Here is a 23548-nt window from a genome sequence, read left to right on the forward strand (position 1 = left end):
TTAAACATCCTTGTCCAAGGCACAGTGGCCCTGGAAAGCAGGGGAGCCCTGCCAAGCATTCAGAGGGAGGCTTCTAGTCCTGCGGAGTTGCTGACATGGAGTGGGACAAGATTAGAGATTCTCGGCCTCCCAGGAGGATATCACATTCACGTTAGGTACCAATTCATCGATTTCCACCGCCGGATGATAACAAGGGAGTCCCTCCTCTAGCTCACCTGGGAAGGCCGCTTGTTCACCTACCGTAGCACACCGCATCCACTGGAATCAGTCACAGGAATGTCCCTGGGCCCCATAGGCTTCCATGGAGAAGCTACACTGCCACAGCGTGAGGACTGTCAAGCTGGAAGCCATTTAGAGGCTGGCTGCTCACAGGTACCGGGCGAGCTCGGTGTTGGCTCTCCCTGCTTCTGACTCCTCAACTCCCTGCCAGTGCCTGACAGGGGTGGAGTGACTCACAGCATCCCCCTACCTCTGGGCACATCTGTGGCTCCCCAGTGTCCCGTTGTGACCCAGTCCACAGCACTGCAGGGTCAGAGGCTTCCTTGGCTGTCTGCTGGGGCCTCTCCATGAGTCATCCCTGCTTCCGCCCTCAGCGGAGGCAGCCCTGACTGCGGGACGGTCTGGTCACAAAGCTGTTGTCATAAAATCCACCTTTTATGGTCTGCCTCCCAGTATCTTATCACTGAGGGGATGGTGGGGGCTGGCGGTGGCAGACACACGGGCACCTGGGGGTTTCTGAGGCTCAGCACAGCAGGCTCCCAGGTTTACGAGCTTTCGAGGCAGAGTCTCACGGTGAGTGCTTGTCTTCATGGCAGACCTTCTTGGCCAGCACTAGGTCTGCAGAGTTCAGCTTTGCTCAGCTTTACGGAGACATCTATGTGCTCATCCAGAGGTGGGAGGGGGCTGCCCCACTCTGTCTATAAGTGGGAGAAGGCAGGGCCTGGGCATCCTGTCCCCAGGACACAGGACCTGGGCACCCAGTCCCTAGCCCCCTCACAGGTACTCAGGAAATACTTCCTGAATGAATTCTGCCTCATGTCCTGCTCACCCACTTTCAAAATTCCTTCTTTTGAAGGAATTAATCCCAACCCAATGGTTTGCAGTCACTAGATCTGCTGGGGGGGTCACTCTCCACCACTCACCCAATCAGGGACAAATTCAGGTTGGTAGAGGGGCAGGAAAATGAGGCTACCAGCTGCGTCATGGAAGAGAAAGAAAAGAAAGACGGCAGGTTTCTGAATCTCTTCATGTTCCTTTGAAACAGTGCGTTCAGTGCAGCCCCGTGCCCGCTATCCTAATTCTGCCTCATCACCAGATTCTCTGAGGAAAAATCAGTTACAGCGGAGGGTCTCTGTGAGTTCTGCTGGAGTGCAAACAACTGTCTGCCTCCCATCCACACCCATCCCAGACTTACACCTCAGGAGAACCCAGAGGACACTAGGAGAATCTACCACGGTTCACTAGCCTCAAGGAAAGGTTCATGCCTCAGAAAACAAAATATTCATCCCCCTCTTCATTCTCTCCAACAGAATCCTAGTTCTTAAGCCATGAGCCACTCCTCCCATGCATGACTCAGGGGCAGATTCTCATCCTTCTTAGCCTGAGGAACTCATGGCAATCCCATTCTCTTGTGGTGATGTTTCAGGAGTGAGCATGTGTCCTGGTTCTGGCCAAGGAGATGGGAGGGATGCCTGCCAGAGGCGTCTGAGGAAGGTTTCTTCCCTCCTAAGAGACACAGGAAGACACAGTTCTCTCCCCTGGACACTGATGTCTCCAGACAGAGATCTGGAACTCCTTTGGCCCTAACACAGGGGACAAGGCCAGGAAGACTGAGCAAAGAGTATCACAGAGCAGAGTCAGCAGCATGAAGGATGATGTCTGGAGATCACCCTGCTCTTGGCTTCGTGTTAGGGGAAAGAACACATTTCCTTGTAGTTGGTGGCAGTTTCAGTCATGGTTTCCGTTACAGGCAGCTGAAAACATCCAGCTGTACAGCAGCCTTGCTAGAGACAGTCTCCCTCTCCATAGTTATTACGCTGAAAGGTCATCCCCACTAGGCTAGGGATTCCACTCCCCTTCCCCCATCCTGGAAAATTCCCGTCTGGTCTAGAAGGACAGGTTGGGTGGCTGGACCACCTTCTCTGAAGAGTGATGAGGAAGATGGAACTACTTTCTCTTTCAGACCTGTAGTTAGTTCAGTGACCTCCAGTGATCAAATGGGGGCCAGGATGCCTTCATTCACTGGCCCCTGCCACCCTTATTAGGAAGAATTTTTCAATTTCTGAAATTTTGCCCCAATACATACTATTTAGAGCAAAGTCCTCACAAAAGCCAAGAAAATTCTAGGCATTCATTTTTTGAGGTTCTCACCATATGGAAATAAAGAAGCAATTTCAATATAATACTGCAGAAATTATAATTTAAATGTTTATATCTTGCAAGTAGTTTCACATATTCCCTTGTCCCCCAGTACACACAAAATACACTGGAGAAGGATCTGGTTAGGAGAAGATGTTTAAAGAGTTACAGCTGAGGTTTGAACATCCTTCTTTCTAATATTTTCAAAAATCCCCCGAGACAGTAAGAATGACATCATTTGTAGATAATTAGAAGTACAAATTTGGGGCCCTTTGTCAGAACGTTGGAATGACCCTTTGTAGGAGCCCATGATAGTCTCTGCCAGAATCACAAAAGTATCAGCCTTCCCACCAGCCTCTGACACCCAAGCACCAGTTCCCATGAAGCCCAGCTCCTGTATTCTGAGCTTCTAGTCATCAGATACCTATGGTAGAGTATTGAAAAAGCAAGGGCCACCATGGCAATGAGAAAACAAAAAAAGGTAACCCTTTCAGCAACCTCTGCCAGCAATGCACTGAAGAGCCACTAGGCTCTCAGGATCCTGGGCCTCAAATGTGGAGTTTAACAAGGGTCTGACACCTGGCTCCAGCAGAGGCTGTACAGGGGCTTTGTCTCATAGCAGCTTGGAGAGGCACACCGTTATTTGCCCCTCTGAAATAAGCACTTTAGCAAAGGAAAATCTTGTCGATTCCCTAGGGAGTGTATTATCCCTTCTCTGAAGCAGTATAGCATAGTGGTTACGGTCCTGTCACTCACATAGTGGTGTGAACTTGAGCAAATTACTTTAGCTTGGTGCCTCAGTTTTTCCAGCTCTAAAGTAATTGGGTGGCTATGAGAACTAAATGAGTTGTCACATGTGAAGTGCAAAGCAAATATACTATAATTTTGATGATGGTCATTATACCAGTTGTAATATTTTATATTATACAGTAGAACTATTATACTATTATTATTGTGTTAATAATACTGCCCAGGCAGAAAGGAATTTGTGTTGGGTGGTGTGGCATGTGGCAGGCAGAGTGGTAGCCCCCAAAGATGTCCACGTCCTAATCCCCAGAATCTGTGATTTTGTTGTTATATGGCAAAGTGGAATTAAGATTGTAGATGGAAATAAAATTGCTAATTGGGTGACGTTGAGACAAGGAGATGATACTGGATGATCTGGATGGACTCTAGCTAACCAAAGATCATTATAAGAGGGTGGCAGGAGAGCCAAAGAAGACGTGATGATAGTATGAAAGTAAAAGAGAAAAAAATAACACTTCCATAAATCAGTAGAAATTTGGGTCAATAAGTAACAATTCTCGTTCCCCAACTTTTCTGACTAAAGAAATCACGGTTGGTTGAAACACTGAAGGTAAATAAATAACTTCCAAAGTTTCCAATAGTTGAAAGGAGGAATAGTGCCATGTTAAGTCTCCTTGCCTGAAATTGGGGGGTGTGAGGGTGACACCCTTGAAAGTTCTAGGGGTCATGATTTAGTTCCATAAGAATTTAGTTTCTTGCAGAGGTGGCCAACAGCCTTCGTGTTGCATGTCAACTTTGGTCTGTTTTTTAGGGGCTACTGGGAAAGCTGTACTGAGGAAGTTAAGAGGTCTCACACACATTCAGGTGGAGAGAACGCTGCAATGATTAGCCACGTCTGTTATGGACACAGGAAAGAAGCTTTGTTCCATTGTACTACTTGCCATTCCAGGTATTACCGGCAGGGACGTGACAACAGCTGGCCAAGGGTCAGGCCAGTCTGATCAGACCTAAACCTAGACTTGTCCATGGGTGTTATCGTGCCGTGTGCTCTTGACAGCCCTAGATACTTTAACTTTCTCCATATTGCAGATTTTGATGTTTCCTTTCATTTTATTTTCAAATGTCTAAGTGAAAAAAAAAAAAAAAAAAACTTCACTGAAATGTATAGTGTATGTGAGAATCTCTCAATGTTTGTTCCTGTATATGAAAGAAATGCCTCTCCCTGTGTGAAGAAAATCTGAGTTCCATCCCAGCAGCTCAATTAAGATTTATCCATTTTTTCCAGGTTTTCCACTGACAGCCTTCATTCCAGAAGAAATAATATGTATTTTTAGTTGGCTAGCGTTGCTAATTGACATGCTGTGAAATGAATCTGGCCCTCAGATGTGGTTTTAAAATTGAATTCATCTTCAACCTAAAAGAACTACTGATTATTATGTTAAAATCTGGGTCATCCATTTCTTTTTAAAGAGGTGGAGGTCTGGTCCAACTTTATCCACATTGGTCGAATGAGTATCCCCATTCTATTTACATTCTAGTTACAAGGAACCATCGATGGCTTTCCTATCTCTAAAAGCAACAAAGAACAATAGAACTCAGCACTCTACCTGTGGGGCAGGGCCTAGGCATGAGTTCTAAATTTCATACGACCTGTTGGTTGTCACAATTTGTTGGGGAGGTTGCTACTAGCATCTCCAGAGTAGAGGTCAGGGGTACTGCTAAATATACTACAATGCACAGAACAGCAAAGAATTATCTGGTCTCCTATGTCAATAGTGCCAAGGTTGAGAACTCACCCCTTGCTTAAAAGAGTGATTTTGTCAAGAAAAATGAAAAGTCAGACTGGGGGCTTTGCTTTGTTTTCTCTTCTAAAGTTAACTGAAAGTAAACAACATTTATGACTCAGGCTACTGCAAGAAGATGACTGTGGTTAGTGACAAAAACAATAATAAATGGCTTTGCCTGTCTTGTCTCTTTTTCAGAGTCAGGGAAGGAATGAAATGACCAGTAATTATCATTTAAACTGCTGTTTTTATCCTGCATCAATCAGAGCCATTCATTCTGGTTACTCACAGACCCTTGGGCTGAAACCACACTAAATCAGGGTCACAGCCAGTGTGAATGTATAAGGCCACACTTTTTACTCTGCAAGTGTTAATGACCTGGGCTGAACAGCAATGGCAAGTTTCCATGAAAAAGCCATCTGAGATTGTAATCTAGGAATGAATGGTTCTATACGGAGCCTATTACCTGGTTTTTAATATTCTGTATTCAACGGGACCACAGCTGTAAACAACTCTTCACTCCCATTTCTCCATGAAGTTAATTTGCACTGTGTCAGCACTGCAGGCTTTTTGCATATGTTCAGGACAAGCTGATATGAGCAGGCCTGGAATGAGTAATGTTTAGTAAAATCAATAAACCCTATTATTAGTCACTAAAGGGACTGATTTTATGTCTATAAAAGTAAAACAATTAGAACGTATTAATGGCAGATTCATCATAGTAATATAATGGAGCCAAGTATGCTTGTCTTTTGGGACTCTTTAATTTACCATTCGGTACTGACTATATACTCAGCCAGAGAAATGGCACACATAATATAAATAAGCCCTGGCCTTTGGCAATTCATATTGTCATCAGTAAAGACAACACTGTAACAGTAAGAGGAAGAAACAAAACTTCATTTAGTGATTAATGTAAACCGGTCATGAATAATGTTCCAGTAAAAGCCTAGGGGAAGAGCCTATTCAAATTGCAATGTGCTTTTGGTCATATATCTCTTTGTATTTATCAGCATTCCTGTTTATTACAGTAGCAGAGTTAAACATGGTCCAATGCAGCTATTTATAACCTATTTATTTAGCCACCTAATTAGAAGTGATTTTAAAAAGCCTGGTATGTAATAAACATACATCTAGTCATTTTGCAACTGAAAGGGAAGATTGACTTCCATATATATTATTAAGAGCAAGAAAATCATCAGGAGTCCAGAGTATCACCCAGCTACCAACAAGAACATGAAAATTCAGCTGGTGAAGATATAAGTTGACCTTAGTTCTGCTTCTGTGCTTTGACAGTTAAGGCGTTGGTCAAGAACTGAATCAGCATGTAGGCAACCAACAGATGCCAACTATATTCTAAACAGAGAAAACATACTTGCTTAACTGGTATAAAACAAATTACCTCAAGTCTTCAAGGAGAATCAAGATGTCGTATAAAAATGAAAAAGCTTTGATAGCTTAAAAATGATGAAAAATATGTGAAATACTCTTATGTGTAGGATTAAACACCATAAACAATGTTCTTATAAATGACAACTTGGATGAAATTCAAAAGAAAAACTGAAAACTAACAGAAAAATATCTTCCTCCTGAACTCTATTAAGAACATAGACTAGACGTGTAAGTCAAGCAGCAAAGGCAACACGTTAAGGTGGTCTTTCAAAATCAAGGGAAACATTTCTTTTTGATTGCAAAATTCTATTCATTTGCGACGCAAAGGCCTCTACGTAGAACTAACCAAATTACACCAAGACAAATTCTGTCAGTTTAAAGAACTTTTTAGTAAACCACGTGGTAGCACTGTCATTAGCAATTACAGTAAAATAATAAAAACGTACAGCTGGAATGAAGCACTGAAATCAACCAGTCCAAACATACAACGCATACTCCCACCTTGGGGCTTCAGTACTTGCTTTTCCACGTCACTGCAGTGATGTTCCCCCAGATGTCTGCATGGACCCCTCCCTCATCTCTTTAGTGGCCACTCTGTTTACAGTTACAAACTCCAGCACACATTCACTATGCCCCACTCCCATGCTTCGTTTCTCTTCATTGCATTCATCAACCATCTAACATGCTTTATATACCAGATATTTTATGATACGTTTATCCCACCACCAAAAAATGAAAGCTCCATGAAGACAGGAATTTGTGTCTGCTTTATTTACTGCAGTATGCCAGAACCCTGGGCAGTGCTTGGGATAAAGCAGGCACTCAGTAAGTGTTTATTTGAAGCAAAGAAGGGAAAGAAGAGGCAGTTAAAATTTGGCATAAAATATTCTAGTAAATCAATGTAATGACAGCTAACTAACTAAATGACTTTTTACATATTTTCCCTATTATCCACATGTCATAACATTTGCATCTTTGAAGTATCATTCCATACCACAGAAACCTGTATCTACTAATTTCCAGTGATATCATACTCCATGTTTAGGGTAAATACCCTGTAAATGGGAATACATCCACCGAATTAAATACACTATTTGGTTGTTATACTTATGTATCCTATAAGAGAAGTTAATATCTGTTTACTGTATCTTATGCATTGGATATTAATAATATTAAGAAACCCTTTCTTGAAAATTAGAATGACTATCAGGCAGAAAATAACATGAGACAGACAAGAAGCCATTATTTAAAAAAAAAAAACTTTTTAATTCTGATTGCCAAATTATTTAAGGCAGGTATAAAAAAGGAAAGCATTCAATATACATTTTACATAAAATAAACTAGATTACAGCATAAAACAAGTAACCAGGCAATGGCGTTAAAGTCTCTCTCCTCTAAAACTGGATAATTGTAAACATTAAAAAAAAAAAAAAAAAAGACTGTAGAACTATTCAAGTAATAGAACAATCACAGATGTCTCTGGTACGCAGGCTATTGGGTTATTTGCCATTCAAGATTATCAAAAAATGACACCTCATTATTCACAGATGCTCATTATTTCCCCATTTTAATCTTTACATTATGTACAACACAGTTTTTGTGGTACTGGCAACCCCATGCCTTCCAAAAGTACTTTTTCCACAATACACAAGTACAAACAGTGACTACAGGAACATTTTACACTGATGCGTCTTTAACAGGAGCCACCAAATAGACATCTAAATTGTACCAAAGTGTCATCATCACAGTTAGCCTTTCTGAGGGGCTTATGGGAAATATGTGAAGGATATGCAAGGTTCAGGCACACTGATACATAACATTATTTATTTACAATTTTAAAGGAAAAGGAAAAGAAAGTAAGTAGCCTTTTGTGGCTAACACTTTTCAACATGACAAATACATTTTTAATTTCCTTTACTGAGTGGTTTGCGACGTGGCAGCAGACCCTGTGTGTGCGAGCCTGGTTACTGATACAAAAAGTAAAGAATATATTTATATTTTTATATATATATATATGTATATATACAGATATGTATACGTATATATATATAAAACAGAAGTTTAATTACAGCAACATTTGTTACTCTGTGATAAAATCTGTAATTTACAAAAATGAAATGACTGGTTTTTGCCTGCCATTAAGGCATTTCAAATTAACACCATGGAACTGATGTCTGTATAAAGCGCTTCCCCATGTGATCCAGTCACATGACAATGTACATTTCCAATCTTGTTATTCTCTGCAAAAGAAAAGCAAACCTTAGCACACGATTCTATCAACACTTTGTTTGTTTGTTTTTTGAGTCGGAGTTTTGCTCTTGTTGCCCAGGCTGGAGTGCAATGGCTCGATCTTGGCTCACGGCAACCTCCACCTCCTGGGTTCAAGCGATTCTCCTGCCTCAGCCTCCCAAGTGGCTGGGATTACAGGCATGTGCCACCATGCCCGGCTAATTTTGTGTTTTTAGTAGAGAGGGGGTTTCTCCATGTTGGTCAGGCTGGTCTCGAGCTCCCAACCTCAGGTGATCCGCCCGCCTTGGCCTCCCAAAGTGCTGGAATTACAGGCATGAGCCACCGTGCCCAGCCAACGGTTTTTTTTTTTTTTTTTAAATTTTGAGACAGAGTCTCACTCCATCACCCAGGCTGGAGTGCAATGGTGTAATCTCGGCTCACTGCAACCTCCGCCTCCTGGGTTCCAGCAATTCTCATGCCTCAGCCTCCCTAGTAGCTGGAATTACAGGCGCACGCCACCATGCCCAGCTAATTTTTGTATTTTTAGTAGAGACGGGGTTTCACCATGTTGGCCAGGCTGGTCTGGAATTCCTGACCTCAGGTGATCCACCCGCCTTAGCCTCCCAAAGTGCTGGGACTACAGGCATGGGTCATCATGCCCAGCCTCTGTCAATATTTGTCACTGTAAGCCTGAAAACCATAAGACTAATAAGACTTATTTTAATTCCATTCAAATGTAGAATTCAATTCCAGAGAAAGTGAATAAACACAAAGTAATGATACGCATTGTGAAAAATATTAATTTTATAATACTAACAATTTAATTCCTTTAAATCATTTTCCTTCTTAAAACTTAGGGAATAATTTAAAATATCAAAGAACAAACATTACCTTTAGTATTATGAAAATAAATGTCTCCATTTGCGACTTTATCTTTAAACATAATAAAACAAAGGGAGTCATGGTGAATTATTTTAGCAATGTTGTAAGGATAACCGAAGAAAATTTCAACTGCCTAAAAAACTAATCAGTTAATTACTAATCTACGTAACCCTTATGGAACGGGGCTCATGGAATTTAGGTTGCATGTGAAGCAACTTACACTGGCATAAATAAACACATTCATTACAAGGATATAAAACCCAAGGAGTTCAGTTTTTGGCCTAAAAATCCTGTACTTACTTCCTCCCAACCATTAAGATATTTCTATCTAGAACTAATTAAAAATGTAGAGGATATTTACCTTCTTTGTCCAGGAAACATTCCAGATGCAGATGCCTGGGCAGCCACCTGCTGTGAGGCAACAAGGGCAGCAGAGGTCAAGCCTAATGGGGAAAAAAATGTAGAGTGTCTGTGATCTTTAGAAGGATAAGAGTAGATACAGGCCCAGTGGGGAAGGGCCACAGACCCAGTAGCAGCACGGTGTCCTCTCCTGAACACACACATGAACTCTTTCATACAGCAAGGACACGGTACAAACCATGTGGTCTATCCGCTATCTATCCTTTCTTGAATATTCTGCAGTTTTCTTAATAGCTATTCGAAGGAGATACAGCATTCCATCTCTCCAGCTCTGCATGGTGCTAAATGGTTTGCATGCATTCCTGAATAGGAAGCTCAAGAGAAATAATAGATGCCAGGTAACAACAGGAATCAAAAGTCACAGTGAATTACAGAAGCGGCATGCTATTTGCCTAGAATACAATACTTCCATAATAATTGTTATCACTTTAACATTTTCCCCAGTGACTGAACACAATGCGTCCCATAAGATACACAGAATCAGTAAATCAAACTTAGAAATGCTCTTCACTTTCACCCTGCAAGACGAAGGTAGCAGTCAGAGACTTAATAGCTCCAAATGGCATGATGTTGCCTAACAGAGAATTCTTTTAAATTCTATAGAAGACAGTCCTGGGGAAAAATAGAGTAAACAAATGCAAACCTAGGGAAGATAACTGTCTCTTTCTATGTCTTTTATTTGGATATATTTTCTTTTCCCAGAGGTAACTTAAGACAGTACAATAACAATAATATTATCTTAAAAGAGATAATTATTTTCTTCTCATATATACTTTATTTACATATAGGTATAATGTGTTAGACTAGAAATAGAAAAGCTCTATTTTGTTTAAGAAATAGAAAAGCTCTCTTTAAACACTATTAGTTGACACCAACTAAAAAGACTTGAATAAATAAAAATGACCCCTTCACATTTGTATATCACTTCCCAGTTTTGGAAACACTTTCAAACATATTATCTTACTTTCTATTCACACAGCAGCATAAGAGGCAACTTGGCAAGTGCAATAGACTAAATTATGTCTCCTCAAAATGTTGAAGCTCTAATCCACAGTGTGATTAGATTCGGAGATGGGGCTTATAAGGGGGTAATTAAGGTTAAATGAGGTCATATGGGTGGGACCCTAACAGGGCAGGATTAGTGTCCTTATAAGAAAGCACACAAGGGCTCCCCCTGCCTCTTCCCCACCCACCAGCTCATGCACAAAGAAGAGATCATATGAGCACACAGCAGGACAGCAGCTGCACACAAACCAGGAAGACAGGCCTCAGCAGAGGCTGGCTGTGCTGGAACCCTGATCTTGAACTTCCAGCCTCCAGAACTGTGAGAAAATAAATTCCTGTTGTTTAAAGCCATGCAATCTGGGGTATTCTAGCAAATTGTAAAGATGGTGCCATCACCCACCCCCTATGAGATGACAAAGATGGGACAAATAATACATGCTCAACTAATGAACCACAAGGTGAAGATTCCCTGATATCAATCCTATGGCTTAAAACATGTTTCTCTTTCTCAATTCTCCCATTTAGTGAAGTCGCAGCAGTGAAGGGCTGTGAAGAACCCTTGAATGAGGTTATCAAAGTGTTAAACCTGATCACATTACTCCCATGATTTCCATGGGAAAAGAGCAACTTAAAAGGCATGTAGAAATCAGAACAAGTAATTTCACCAAAGCCTCCCACCATCCCTCCCTTTTTCTACAATTTCCCTGAAGTAGATATCTGATCTTCTGATTGTTATATTCAGTGCCCCAGACACTGGCCACCACCCTCAGTCTGTGAGATAACAGTAAGCCACCGATAACATCAACTGGTGACAATTATTAAGTGGTAGCCATTTCATGCCTCAATAGAATACAAAGATGAGGGAATAGCGTTAGCTGTGTCACTAGGAAATAAGTGTTAAAAACCCTCCTGAGAGCTAATGTGAACTCAAAGCTCAATATTTTTAAGATGTGAAATGCAATTTTAGCAACTGTTTTCCAAAGCAGAATGGACAAAGACACAATAATGACAGAGCTGCTGACCTTGAAAAGGGTCATATTGACCCGGGATTAGCGGGTAACCCATGCCAACGTGGGTGTGGTGATGCGTGTGCAGGTGCCGCTGGCCGAAGGGGGAGTGGCGATCCCTTTCCCTTTCCGCCTCCCGTTCCCGCTCAGCTGTAGCCTTTTCCACAGGCTGCAACAAAAAAGAGAAATTTTCCCCCTTCACGCTCTGAAAATCAACTTATAAGAGTACTAAACCACCTTCGTCCCTTTGACAATATTGTGTTAATGATTAAAAAGTAAATATAAAGATACAATCTTTAGTAACTAAAGAGAATTTCAAAAAAACATGCATTAGTTTTCGTTGGAATTAAGCCAACACAAAAAGAACTGCTCCACCCAAAATAAACCGAGTGACACCAATGTTTTCCTGAAATGACGGAAATAAGAGGACTTCTCTCTATATTCATTCATAATTGCAGGTTAAGAATGTACCCAATTGCTTCCCATAAACAACTTTTAGAAAATAAGTAGTTTTGGAGATATCTTTAAGGTCAAGTTTTCTAATTACACTTGTATTTTATGGAGAGAACCTATCTCACAATTTTAAACATGTCTGTATACATTTTGTTCTACTGAAAAAACATGCCCTAAAGTTATATGCCAATATAAAGCACAAGAAATCACTGTCCTACACCCACATTTTGAAGCTCTCAATTTTTGAACTCTCACAGAGAAGCTCCCATCTCCCCAAACCATAGTCTGGGGTAATGATGGCTTATTTCCTATGACTTTCTACCTTTAGAACCTAACCACCCTTTAACTAAAGTTATCCTTCTCACTTAAAAGAAATCCTTGTACTAAGAAGAAGGTCTCAGAAAGATTCCGAAATCACCTTTTCTAGTTTCTCTATAGAGTTTCTGGTAGACTCATACACATTGCAGATACTATTATTTTAATTTACTTTAAACTCTTTCCTAGCCAAGCACTATCCTATTTTTGTTTAGTCTCTCTTCACAACAGTCTCTAGGACTACAGCAGTCACCTTTTTTGGGGAACAGTCATCTTTCACAGACAAATATTTGTATTATTCAGCAGAGTTAAAGGGACATGACAAAGAGTTAAGGCCAGAAAACAGCAGACACAGCTTTCACCCCTAAACCACATGACTTACTCTTGGAAATGAGCCTCACAGTGTGCAAGGCTCAAATCTGTGCCTTATTACATGTCATGGGCACTCAGCTTTGCTCGTGATGAACCTCCAACCATGAACACTGGTGATGTGAATATGGAGGGTCAATTCAAGTAGGAGAAACCTCAAATCTCTCCAGAAGTCAAGCTAATAACAAAGACAAGCGATGCAGGTTGGGGAGCTTTTATTTACATCCATGCACATTGATGAGGAGCAGGACAGACTGCCCAGATGGGGCTACTGGCTCCCATCAGTTACTGCCATGTGATTTTGAACAAGATTTTCTATTGTCTTTTTTTTTTTTTTTTTGAGACAGAGCCTTGCTCTGTCACCCAGGCTAGAGTGCAGTGGCACAATCTCTGCTTACTGCAACCTCCGCCTCCCGGGCTCAAGTGAGTCTCCTGCCTCAGCCTCCTGAGTACCTTCGATTATAGGTGCCCACCACCACCAGGCTACTTTTTGTATTTTTAGTAGAGATGGAGTTTCACCATATTGGCCAGGCTGGTCTCGAATTCCTGACCTCAAGTGATCTGCCCACCTCGGCCTCCCAAAGTGCTAGGATTACAGGCGGTAGCTCACTCCCGGCCCAGATTTTCTATTGTCTTAAGAGAAAGAGGTCATCTGAATTTGTATGTAAAATATCTGATTTTTAAAAGCTGTCCCGCAAGAAAACACTTTTTGAAAAGCTTGATTTGCCCAAAAGGTCAACAGTTTATAGCCTCTGACCTGCTTACTTACAAAAATTATATAAAATAGACTCCTCTGTTACCTAATTCCTCAATGACTTATCAAACATATTTTACACCAAAAGTTGGTTCCTATGAATTTAAATTCCCACCTAACAACCATCCTCCTGGGTAAGCAAGGTATACTAGATTTCGCAACAGAAAAGCTAGCTACTGCCATACATGCTTTAACAATTTTCTCTCATGTGTGAAAGCATCTTACTTTTGAACGCTCCATTCTTTATGTATTAGGATAAAACAGCATCCTGAAATCACAGCTGGGTTCCGAAACCATTTATATTTCAAGACTGTTCTGTAGCTTGTTCCCCTTTCTCCCCAAAACACAGTACTTTTAAATAACAACAAAAGGAGGCTTACAGCAGGAGACTTGCTGCGGTATTGGTTAGCATGCTGCTGGAGCAAATCCAGTGCTTTAGATTCAGTGGTTGTTTTTGTGTTGATGCTAGGGCTGGTATTGACTTTCTCTGTCTCTTCTCTCCCTGACATCTTCCCATAAACAGGATAATGAAATCCTGGAGAGAGATAGGCCCCTGCAGATAAAAAACAAATGCCACATCAAGTTACAGGCTATATCTTTAAAAAAAAAATAATTTGGGTTACATGAATTTGGAATAAGAGTCAAAGAGATCTTAAAATAGGGGGTTACATTAACAATGGGCTACATCATCATTAAACTGTATCTAGCTTCTCCAGTTTTCTTCTCCTAGTTAATTCATCCTGATGAAGGGAGGTTATAAACAGAATTGAGCTTACAGCCATTTCATACATTTACGTGTCTGCTTAAGTGAAAGGAATAGTAACTATAATGATTATGACAGTAAGTGCTTAGAATATTTTTATAGGCAATAAAGTATCTGTCAGCCTAACAGCTATAGCAGACCATCAGAGACTATGGAAACTATAGCTAAGGATTCCTGACATTTCATTTAAAAAACTTACATTAAATCAGTTTTATCTTTGGGACTTTAAACAGCATAAAAACAAGCAAAACAAATGTCACTCTTGAAGCTTCTAATTTATCTTGAGTTTTTAACAGCTAATATTTGAACATCGCCTCTTCCCTCCAATATAGTCAGAACCGACAACACGTACCAGGATAACTGTGCATTAGGACGGGAGAAACAGCCCGGTATGCAGGATGGCTGGGGTCGTACATCTGTGGGTAAGGATAAGCATGCAAGTACTGTATGTATGACTGATGCTGACTCATGGGTGAGGAGACAGCCACTCTTGTTCCCCGAGAGTCCTTCCAGTTCACAGGAGTCTTTCGATCATCATTTTTCAGCTTGCTCTCCTCCATTGATTGAGAATCAGGACGCTTGGCCTCTTTGGGCTCCTCTTTAATGCTCGTTAATGATACAGGAAGGCTGGGCACACCACTCTCTTTATTAGGAGTTTTCCTTGGACTATCCTCTTTTAATTTCTTCTCTCTATCAAGTTCTTCTGACTTTTGCTGATCCAGATATTTGGGCTGGTATACATAATGATGCCATGTTCTTGAATCTGGATCCTGATTTTTTTTTTTTTTTAAAGAAAAAAACCCAACAGATTTGTTTTAAAATTTCAATTTTAAAGAAAGCTTGTTAATAATCATGACAGGACTAGTACTCTTAATTTTAACACTAAGTTGACATTTATTTCTGTGCTAGACACTGTGCTAATTGTTTTACCTCCTTCTCTTACAAAGTAATAATGTCCCAGATAGGCGTTATTATTGATCCCTTGTACAGAAGACAAAACCAAGTGTTTAAAGTTCAAAGCAACGTCAAGGTCATGCTGCTGCCCAGTCGTGGAGCTGGGCTTCCAACTCGGGTCTGCTGAAATTCAGAGCTGGGCCCTTAATGTCATTCCTCAACACTAAATAACATCCTCAGACATATTTAATTCTACCTTCATTTGCCTTTTAATATCTCGCACAGGTAAAAAAGAATGTTAAAAACTCCAACTCAAGCTAATAATAGTAAATTTAAGTAATTGCTATAGCTATTAACATCACTTAGGAGGAAAAACTCTTGGTTTCCGAATACATTTTCCTCATCTACTGCAGCTGAGGCTTAATATATTGGCTCACTTCTCATTACGTGCTAACATCTTAATCAAAACAAAATTTCAAATTAATAGCACACATTATGGCTTCTGTATTGGAAAACAAAGCCATCTATAAAACCCCCAAAATTATATCATTCTTCTGTAGCCCTGTGAAGTGACAGCCTGATTTTTGCCTCTGGAAGTGGGGAAACTGAGAATCCTAAATGGCCTTTGTGATCCCCATCCCATTCATGATAGAAGCCCACTGGGGATTCAGGTTCTCAGAGAACATGCAAAGTTGTGCCTAAGTAAATGTGTGTGTGGGTGGCAGTGGTGGGGGCTGGTGGTTCTTGCTCTAATGCACCAGGGAGTATCTAAGCATGGGGGTGAGGGTGGGAGTGGGGGTTTGCAGTGCTGGGAAATACCAGAATTAATGTTCACAGGGTTGCAGTGGGTCAGGATGTCTGAACCATGACAGAAGGTGCCAGTACATTTGTGGTTTCATGGTAACCAATTTTCAGGTGTTCTCAAGCTGACTGACCTCTGGGGCTCTGGGACAGCTATTGAGGCCCGCCACCCAAACCTCCTCACCCTCCTCACAAACATTCAGCACTGAGCTCTGAGTTTTGGGGTACTCAACATAGAGAGTAAGGCTGAAATCTAGGCATCTCTGACCACAAGTGAAAGAAATCTGGGCCCCAAATTCTATTAAAAAGATTAATGGGAAATGTGAATTCAGGGACCCAGTTATTATTATCTTCCAAGAAGATGCTAGTAGAAATTTGAAAATGGAAAATAAATATTTTAGAGATGAGACTCAGAATCTCAGAGTTAGAAGGGAATTCAGCAGCCCCATTGTGGAATGTCCTCGCCTTAGACTAAGAAATTAAGGGATCTTCGCCAGGCACGGTGGCTCACGCCTATAATCCCAGCACTTTGAGAGGCCAGCGTGGGCGGATCACGAGGTCAGGAGATCGAGACCATCCTGGCTAACATGGTGAAATCCCATCTGTACTAAAAAAATACAAAAAATTAGCCGGGGGTGGTGGCACACGCTTGTAGTTCCAGCTACTCAGAAGGCTGAGGCAGGAGAATCGCTTGAACCCGGGAGGCGGAGGTTGCAGTGAGCCAAGATCATGCCACTGCACTCCAGCTTGGGCCACAGAGTGAGACTCCATCTCAGGGAAAAAAAAAAAAAAAAGGAAAAGGAAAAAGAAAAAAAAGAAAGGAAGAAATTAAGGGACCTCATCAGAGTCACAGAGCAAGTCAATGGCATGAAACACAAATCTGCAAAGCACATGTTCACAGTTCCTTTTACTATACAACATGACCAGAAAATAGTGATAATGCACATTTTAGAGCTACATAGTAACTCTTGAGAATCTTAAGATACTTTTCAAGAGCAGAGGAAAAAACTAATGTGGGTTTCTTTCCTGTGTCAGAAGTCTAACCAGATCAAGCCCAGACATGTATAATACAAGTCTCAGACTGCTCTGTCCCTGTTGGGGCCACGCTCCACAATCTTACTTGTTTAAATCTCGAGGTTGGGTCTACACCTGTCTGCTTCATAGAGTCCATGACAGACTTCATTTCTACAGCCTCCTTAATAAGCTGGTGGTTTTCCATCTGCTTAGCTTTGAAGCTGTCGGCCTGAAGCTGCTGCTGGTGACTGGAGAGAAGCTGTGATTTACCTGTCTCCTCAGTTTTATTAGGCACTGATGGCCCTAGTTTAGAATGGTTTTTGTTAGGCTCCGGAGTAGAGGGAGCTTTTGAGATTGTGGCCGATGGCATGTTTTTCTGTTTAGTTTCCTCCTTGCCCAGCTCTTTCAAGGGGAGCTCGCTTTTCCTTTCACAGTCTCCTCTCCCAGTCTGGGCCATTTTCTGCTCTGCCAGCCTCTGATCTTCATAGTACTTCTCATATTGCTGTCTATAGGCAGGGCTGGTGGCCATCAGAGACTTCTGGTCCATATAGAGTCCATAGGCATACTGGCCATAATAAAGTGACTGAGCCAGGGCAGGATGTCTTTGTGTGATCACCGATTGGTGCTGAGGCTGTAAGGATGCAGAATTGTGGTCCACTTTCTTAGAATCTAACTGCTCTGCCTTGTCTTTCTTTTCAGCATCTTCCTCAGACTCCTTCTTGATCTTCATTCCCTGCGTGCTCCCACTATTTCCAGCTGCAGGGGCGCCGACCTGCCCAGGATGCATGTAACTTGGAGAATAATAAGGATCATAGCCGTGGTAATAGGGAGAATGGGATTCTTTCAGTTGAGATGATTGTGCTGTAGTTGAAGAATGCCCTTTTACCACACTGTCCTTACTAGAAATAATATCTGATGGGGAACTGGCCTTTGATCTCATGCCCTCTGACCTGCTGTCGGAACCACCATCGTCAGCAGCATCGGATATGTCTGAATAGGCCGGGCTACTTGTCTTTGCAGCTGAACTCTCTGCCCCATTCTGGGTCAACACATGCAGAGGTGCGATTGGTGCCTGCCCGTTCACCAAAGTGCTGCATTCCATCCTCGAGGCGCTCCCTATGGAAGGGCTGGGAGCGTTGTCTGTGAAAGTGTAAACCTTATCGGCCTCAGCTTTGATACTGGCCATGCGGCTCTCCTGAGACTCGGACAGTCCATTTGCCAGCCCTTCATTCTTGTTGAGATGATCCTTTAAAAAATGCCCAGGTAAATCTTTGCTGGCCCCCTTGGAGTCCTCTAGTTTCCCCAGCTTGGCATCCATTTTTGGGCTTCCCGTCTCTTTCCCTTCTTTGTCCTTTAGCTTTCGCTTCTCCTTTTTCTTTTTGTCTTTGAGTGACACCAGAGCTGGGTTCACGGTGATGGGCTCTCCCATAATCGTGGGCTTTGGTTGAATGGGTTTTAACGGAGGACTCTTTGGTGTAGCCTGAACAACAGTTGTTGTGAGGGAGGGCAGTCCGGGTATTGTCCCAGTGGTGGTGGTTGTAAAGGTTGCAGTGGGTATAGCGATTAGTTGTGGCGGAGTGGGGGCTGGGGCAGGGGCAATGGGCCGGGCACTTTTCAGTTTAGAGAGGTTTTTGTCCATTTTGCAGTTGTTAGCCTTTTTGCCCTTTTCTTTATCTCCTAAACTTTTCTTGTCAATTAATCCTTCTGCTTCCAGCTTAGGCATCTCAGCAGCCAAACTGCCGTCTGCTGCTGAGCAACTGTCTAACGCAGCCGTCATGTTGGAGATCACTGGAAGGTTGTTCAGTTCATTGTTAAGGCCCTTCTTTTTGCCAGAATTCTTCCCAGCTTTAGCACCAATAATGGAACCTGGGCCATTGCTCATCAGCTCTCTCTTTCCCTTTGGGGTGCCAGGCGGGTTTCCAGCACCAGGGGATGCCGGTGCCTTCACCTGGTCATAAGCAGATACACTTGTGCTTGGCTCACTGCATTCAAGTGCCACATTACTCAATGCTTCCTCGCAGTCCGAGATCTTGTCCTCGCTGTCAGGCTCGAACTCCAGCTTGTTTTCTGGGTCTAAGTGTGCATGAGCCTGGTGGTACCTCAGGCCATTAATGTGCTTGTACTTTTTGTTGCAGTTCGGGTGGGGACAGTCGATTAACACTGGAGAAGAGCAGCCTTGGTCCAAAAAAGTAGTCTCTGGTTTCCCTTGAGGGGTAGTGGGAGTGCTTCTGGAATTTGTGCGGACACGCTTCCCAGGCTTATTGTCCTCAGAGCTGGAGTTCAGGTCCAGCTCCATTGGAGGCTTGTTTTTCCTTTTGTTGGTGGAGGAAGGGCTGGCTTTGATGTCCTCAGCAGCACAATTTGGGGGTGTCCTTCGTCCGCTGGCATTGAGGCTGCCCCGCCTCCCTTTCCCATTGGCCCCCCCTCTGTTCTTGTTCTGCAGCCCTCTGGACTCCGTGAAGCTGGCCTCAGAGCCGGGGGCAGCAGCAGCAGACCTTGCTCTCTTCCCTCTGCCCCGGCCCCCTCTCATCTCCAGGTCACTTGTTGGTGACTCACAAAACCTATGGAAGCAAGTAACAGATGTAAAAATGAGCATCCCCAAAAGAGCCAAGTGAAATCACAAAGTACACAATGCAGCAAAGAGGAGTCAACACTCCAATAGCTTAAGGGCTGGGCCCAGTCAAGGAAAAGACTGACGATTTCTGACACCTGCAAAAGAACAGGTTACCAAGGGCTTATATTCTTCCTCAGAAAAACCAAAGAAAAACAGCTCAAGTAGCTAGCTTCCAATCCAGTTCAAATTCCCACTTTGAGAAAAAAATGAAAACAAAGACAGGAGAGAAGGGGTGGGGAGTAGAGATCTTCTGACAGAAAAGAAATCTAGCATCTGCATTTTACTGCGTTCAGTCCTAAATTGCTCATTTCTCCTTTGCCTGGTTTCAATTACAGGCACACTTTTATGTATTATGAATCTCTCTCTATAGTTTCCCTGCAAAGAGAGGATGGGGGAAGGAGAGAAATAAAAGGCCTTGTTCCTACCTGGGAGGGGCCCAGTCGTGCTTGGTGCAGTCCAGTAGGGTTCCCACGTACGTTTTGTTCCTCCACGTGACATTGACCACTAGGACACCTGCAGGAGGCAGGGGATGAAAAAGGATCATAGTTACCACTGATTACTATTATTTCCAGTTCACTTATTCATTCTTTCTTTCTTTTTTTTTTTTTTTTTTTTGACAGCAAAGTTCTATTCTCATTTGCTTTCAAAAGCTGTGGTTTGCATTCTTCCTCTTTCTGGTTTCAGTGACCTCAAGTTAAAACCCACAGGAAATAATGTGTGTTGTGCATTTGTGCGCGTGCGCACGTGGTACAAAAGGGTGAGACTGTGTGTGAGAGTGTAATCAAGATACTGCTGACAGAAGGAAATGGTTTTTGCCATGTCCTGCTGTAAAACAGCAACACTCACCTCTTAATTTTTCTATTATTACACATAATTGCTTTCGTTTGGCAAGCAGCCAACATAAACTAGCGCCAGTTACCAGTGCTTAAACCAGAGGGTGACTGAAAGGAATCGGTTTTGTTTCCAATTCAACAATATAAAATGATGGTGATTTTTATTAAGAAAAAAAATTATGCAGGTGTATAAAAATAGGCATAGAGAGGAGAGTGGGGACTTAAGAGTCTAGATAGCAGACAATCAACTATTATTTCACTTCCCTAATCCTCCCCTCTTTGACTTTGTGGGACAATAATCAGCCTGGGTACCATATCTGTTTCAGTGTTTGGTTTTGTTTCATATTAAGGACTCCTAAAATAGCCCTCTTAAGAAAATAAATGTGCACAATAGATTTACTCTTGGGGTTATCTTTGGAATCAACTTTGGTAAGCATTTGCCTCAGAGGATTAGAAAAGAAATCTCAAAACTAACACACTTGTTTCCTGCAAGCCATTCTGCTTTGTCCAACTGCTTTTCAGACAGACAATTTAATTTAGCACTGCATCTGTGAATTACTAAACTTAAGTGTGCTTAGTATACCAAATGTCACAGAGAAACAAAATATAATATCCTCTTTATTTCTGAGAGGACAAATGTCAAATTAAAAAAAAAATCACTTCTTTAAAGCATATTTTAATAGGACCTTGATTTTGAGACATACATAAACTATCAGGGTAAAGACATAAAATATTTAATTGAGCCTTTGTTTTCTTTCTGCATCTACCCCTAGTCTTTCTTGGAAGCACCAGAAGACATTAGTCAAAGTCTATTTCTAGCTAGTTTGCTCACTTGCATGACCATTGCCATTGTGAATTTTACAGAAAACCTGTACTGGGTTCCTTTATGGTAAGGGAAACCTCACAAGGTAAGATTCATTTCCTTGGGAACCTTTTAACAGCAGGTAACATATTTGAATGGTTGGGACGCAGCCCCCCACGGCGCGCTGGAGACCGATTTCTTTCCAAAGTCTCAAAAGGAGATTTTAAAATTGTTTCCCATATGGTCTATGTTGCTATTACTTAGGCAACAGCTGAATTATTTACTCAGTGTTAATTCAGTCTATTGTAGCAATAGGCTAGCAGGGGAAAGGCTAGGATGGAGCAAAGCAAGTATTTCCTCAAATCATAGCTGATTCCAATGTAATTCCCTCAGGACATTTTTTTTTAAGCCATTGAGTATAAAATTTCATATTGCGATGAGAATCCATGGCAATTAGGCATTTGGTCAAAATTTGCACAAGACAGAACAATCGAAGGAAAGGATTCTTTATGAGCACATCCCTTCAGGAAAGGGGAGGGAGTGGGAGAGGAGGCGAAGGGGAAGACTGAGCTGGTTTTCTCATCATCTGCTCTCTGGGGCACTGTGTGTGGTGTCAAAGACTTTTGCAGCTGCTTAAAATTCTTTAGCATGTCAGCTATATTTACAGTGCAGGAATATATCCGTATTGCCAGAAGGTTACTGCATTTTAGCTTTAGATCCAATAGGCTGAATCACTGCGTTCCAGAGTCCCTGATGTAGCACAAATGTATAATTAAAATTGCTTGAAAGGAAACATGAAAGAAACAACAAACCCTCCATTCTTGCAGTAATAAAATTAAAAACAGGAAAAGTCTGCACAGACACTTAACATTTGTCTGCAGTGAAAGGCTTTTGTTATTGCTTTTCCCCTAAGGGTTTCGCGTTTCCAGCGAACGCTGGCCGCGGATTGGCCGGCGCCCGCTGCGAGCAGTAGCGTCTGATTGGCTGGGACGAGGCGGCCGCCCGCAGCACAGAGGCAGCGGTCGGGGAGAGGCGAGCGTGGTGGAGGCAAAGGCACGCAGCCCCCACGGCGCGCAGGCCGTGCGGGGCGAGAGGGCCGCCCGCATTGCTCGGCTTCCTTGGTGCACGCGGGACACAGGCTCATTCGCATTAACGAGCCCGGCCGTGCCGTGAAAGCTTCGGTCTGTGTGACCGTGCTGCGCTCCCCCCAGCACGCGGCTCCACACAGCACGCCGGCCCACGCAGAACCCTCAGAACGGAATTCACCTTCTCAAAACAAGCTCAAGGGAAACCTGGAGCCGGAACAAGGGAAGGGACCCAGGGCAGGCAATTAATCACTGGCTATCTGGGGCCACAGGTTGAAGCTGTCACAAAGGCTAATCTGCAGTTGCAACTTCCTCACTGTAAAATTATTCACATCTCCTGCTGCTCTTTTTGGAAGCCACACAAGCAGACCTCTTATTGAGGTATAAGTGATGCTGTTGTTATTTGCACTTGGAAGGAATAAAGTCCTGGAAAGAAAAGTCCATTTTCAACTTCAAAGGACCTAAATAAGTCACCCTTATTTTTCCAGAAGCATTCCGTATTTAAAATGCTAAAATTTGTTTTAATGCTTTACACCCAAGGAGAATTTGAACAGTCTCCATCAAGCAGTGCTAATTAAATATGTGTGCTTGTGTTTATCTTTCTTTATATGTACAAGCCGCTTCACAATGCCACAGAGTATTTAAATCTGCCTACAATTCATATCCGAATATATACAGGCACATGTTTACACAGCCAAATCTGCCACTCTATATTGGAATGAAGGCTTAAGGAATGTTTCTCATATAAACCACACAGTGTACTGTTTCTTTGTAAGAAGGTCTATGTTTAGACAACATCCCATTGTGAAGGGCCAAGTATAAAGGTGGTGTTTAAGTTCTAAAACATGTAAATGATTTATCATTTTGCTGAAATCTCAAAATCTTGAACATTTTGTAACCCACAGTCATATAAAACAGACTACAATTACTGAAGGCATAAACGCCCATGATGAGAATCAGTTCTTTAAAAGTGCAAATTTGAATTTATAAATCTGGGCATAAAGTTCTATTTCTCACATATAAATTG

The 23548-nt window shown here is 42.2% G+C and overlaps 1 protein-coding gene across 5 annotated transcripts in view; it reads right to left on the reverse strand.

The window, feature by feature from the left end:
- Positions 1-7521: 7521 nt before the first annotated feature.
- ZNF608 (zinc finger protein 608) overlaps positions 7522-23548 on the reverse strand; it is a 112891-nt gene continuing 96864 nt past the window's right edge. For 3 of the 5 annotated variants that reach the window (XM_078004481.1, XM_078004484.1, XM_015140666.3), the window contains 7 exons: positions 20227-20314; positions 17294-19748; positions 14831-15248; positions 14096-14268; positions 11840-11993; positions 9754-9835; positions 7522-8521 (listed from right to left, as the gene is read on the reverse strand). In XM_078004481.1, the coding sequence (XP_077860607.1) occupies positions 8515-8521; positions 9754-9835; positions 11840-11993; positions 14096-14268; positions 14831-15248; positions 17294-19748; positions 20227-20314 (3377 nt within the window). In that variant the 3' untranslated portion in view covers positions 7522-8514. Of the gene's footprint in view, positions 8522-9401; positions 9444-9753; positions 9836-11839; positions 11994-14095; positions 14269-14830; positions 15249-17293; positions 19749-20226; positions 20315-23548 lie in introns of all 5 variants that reach the window. The other 2 variants (XM_015140667.3, XM_078004483.1) reach the window with 2 other exon arrangements.

The sequence above is a fragment of the Macaca mulatta genome, chromosome 6 (assembly GCF_049350105.2).
Source record: "Macaca mulatta isolate MMU2019108-1 chromosome 6, T2T-MMU8v2.0, whole genome shotgun sequence".
Lineage (NCBI taxonomy): Eukaryota > Metazoa > Chordata > Mammalia > Primates > Cercopithecidae > Macaca > Macaca mulatta.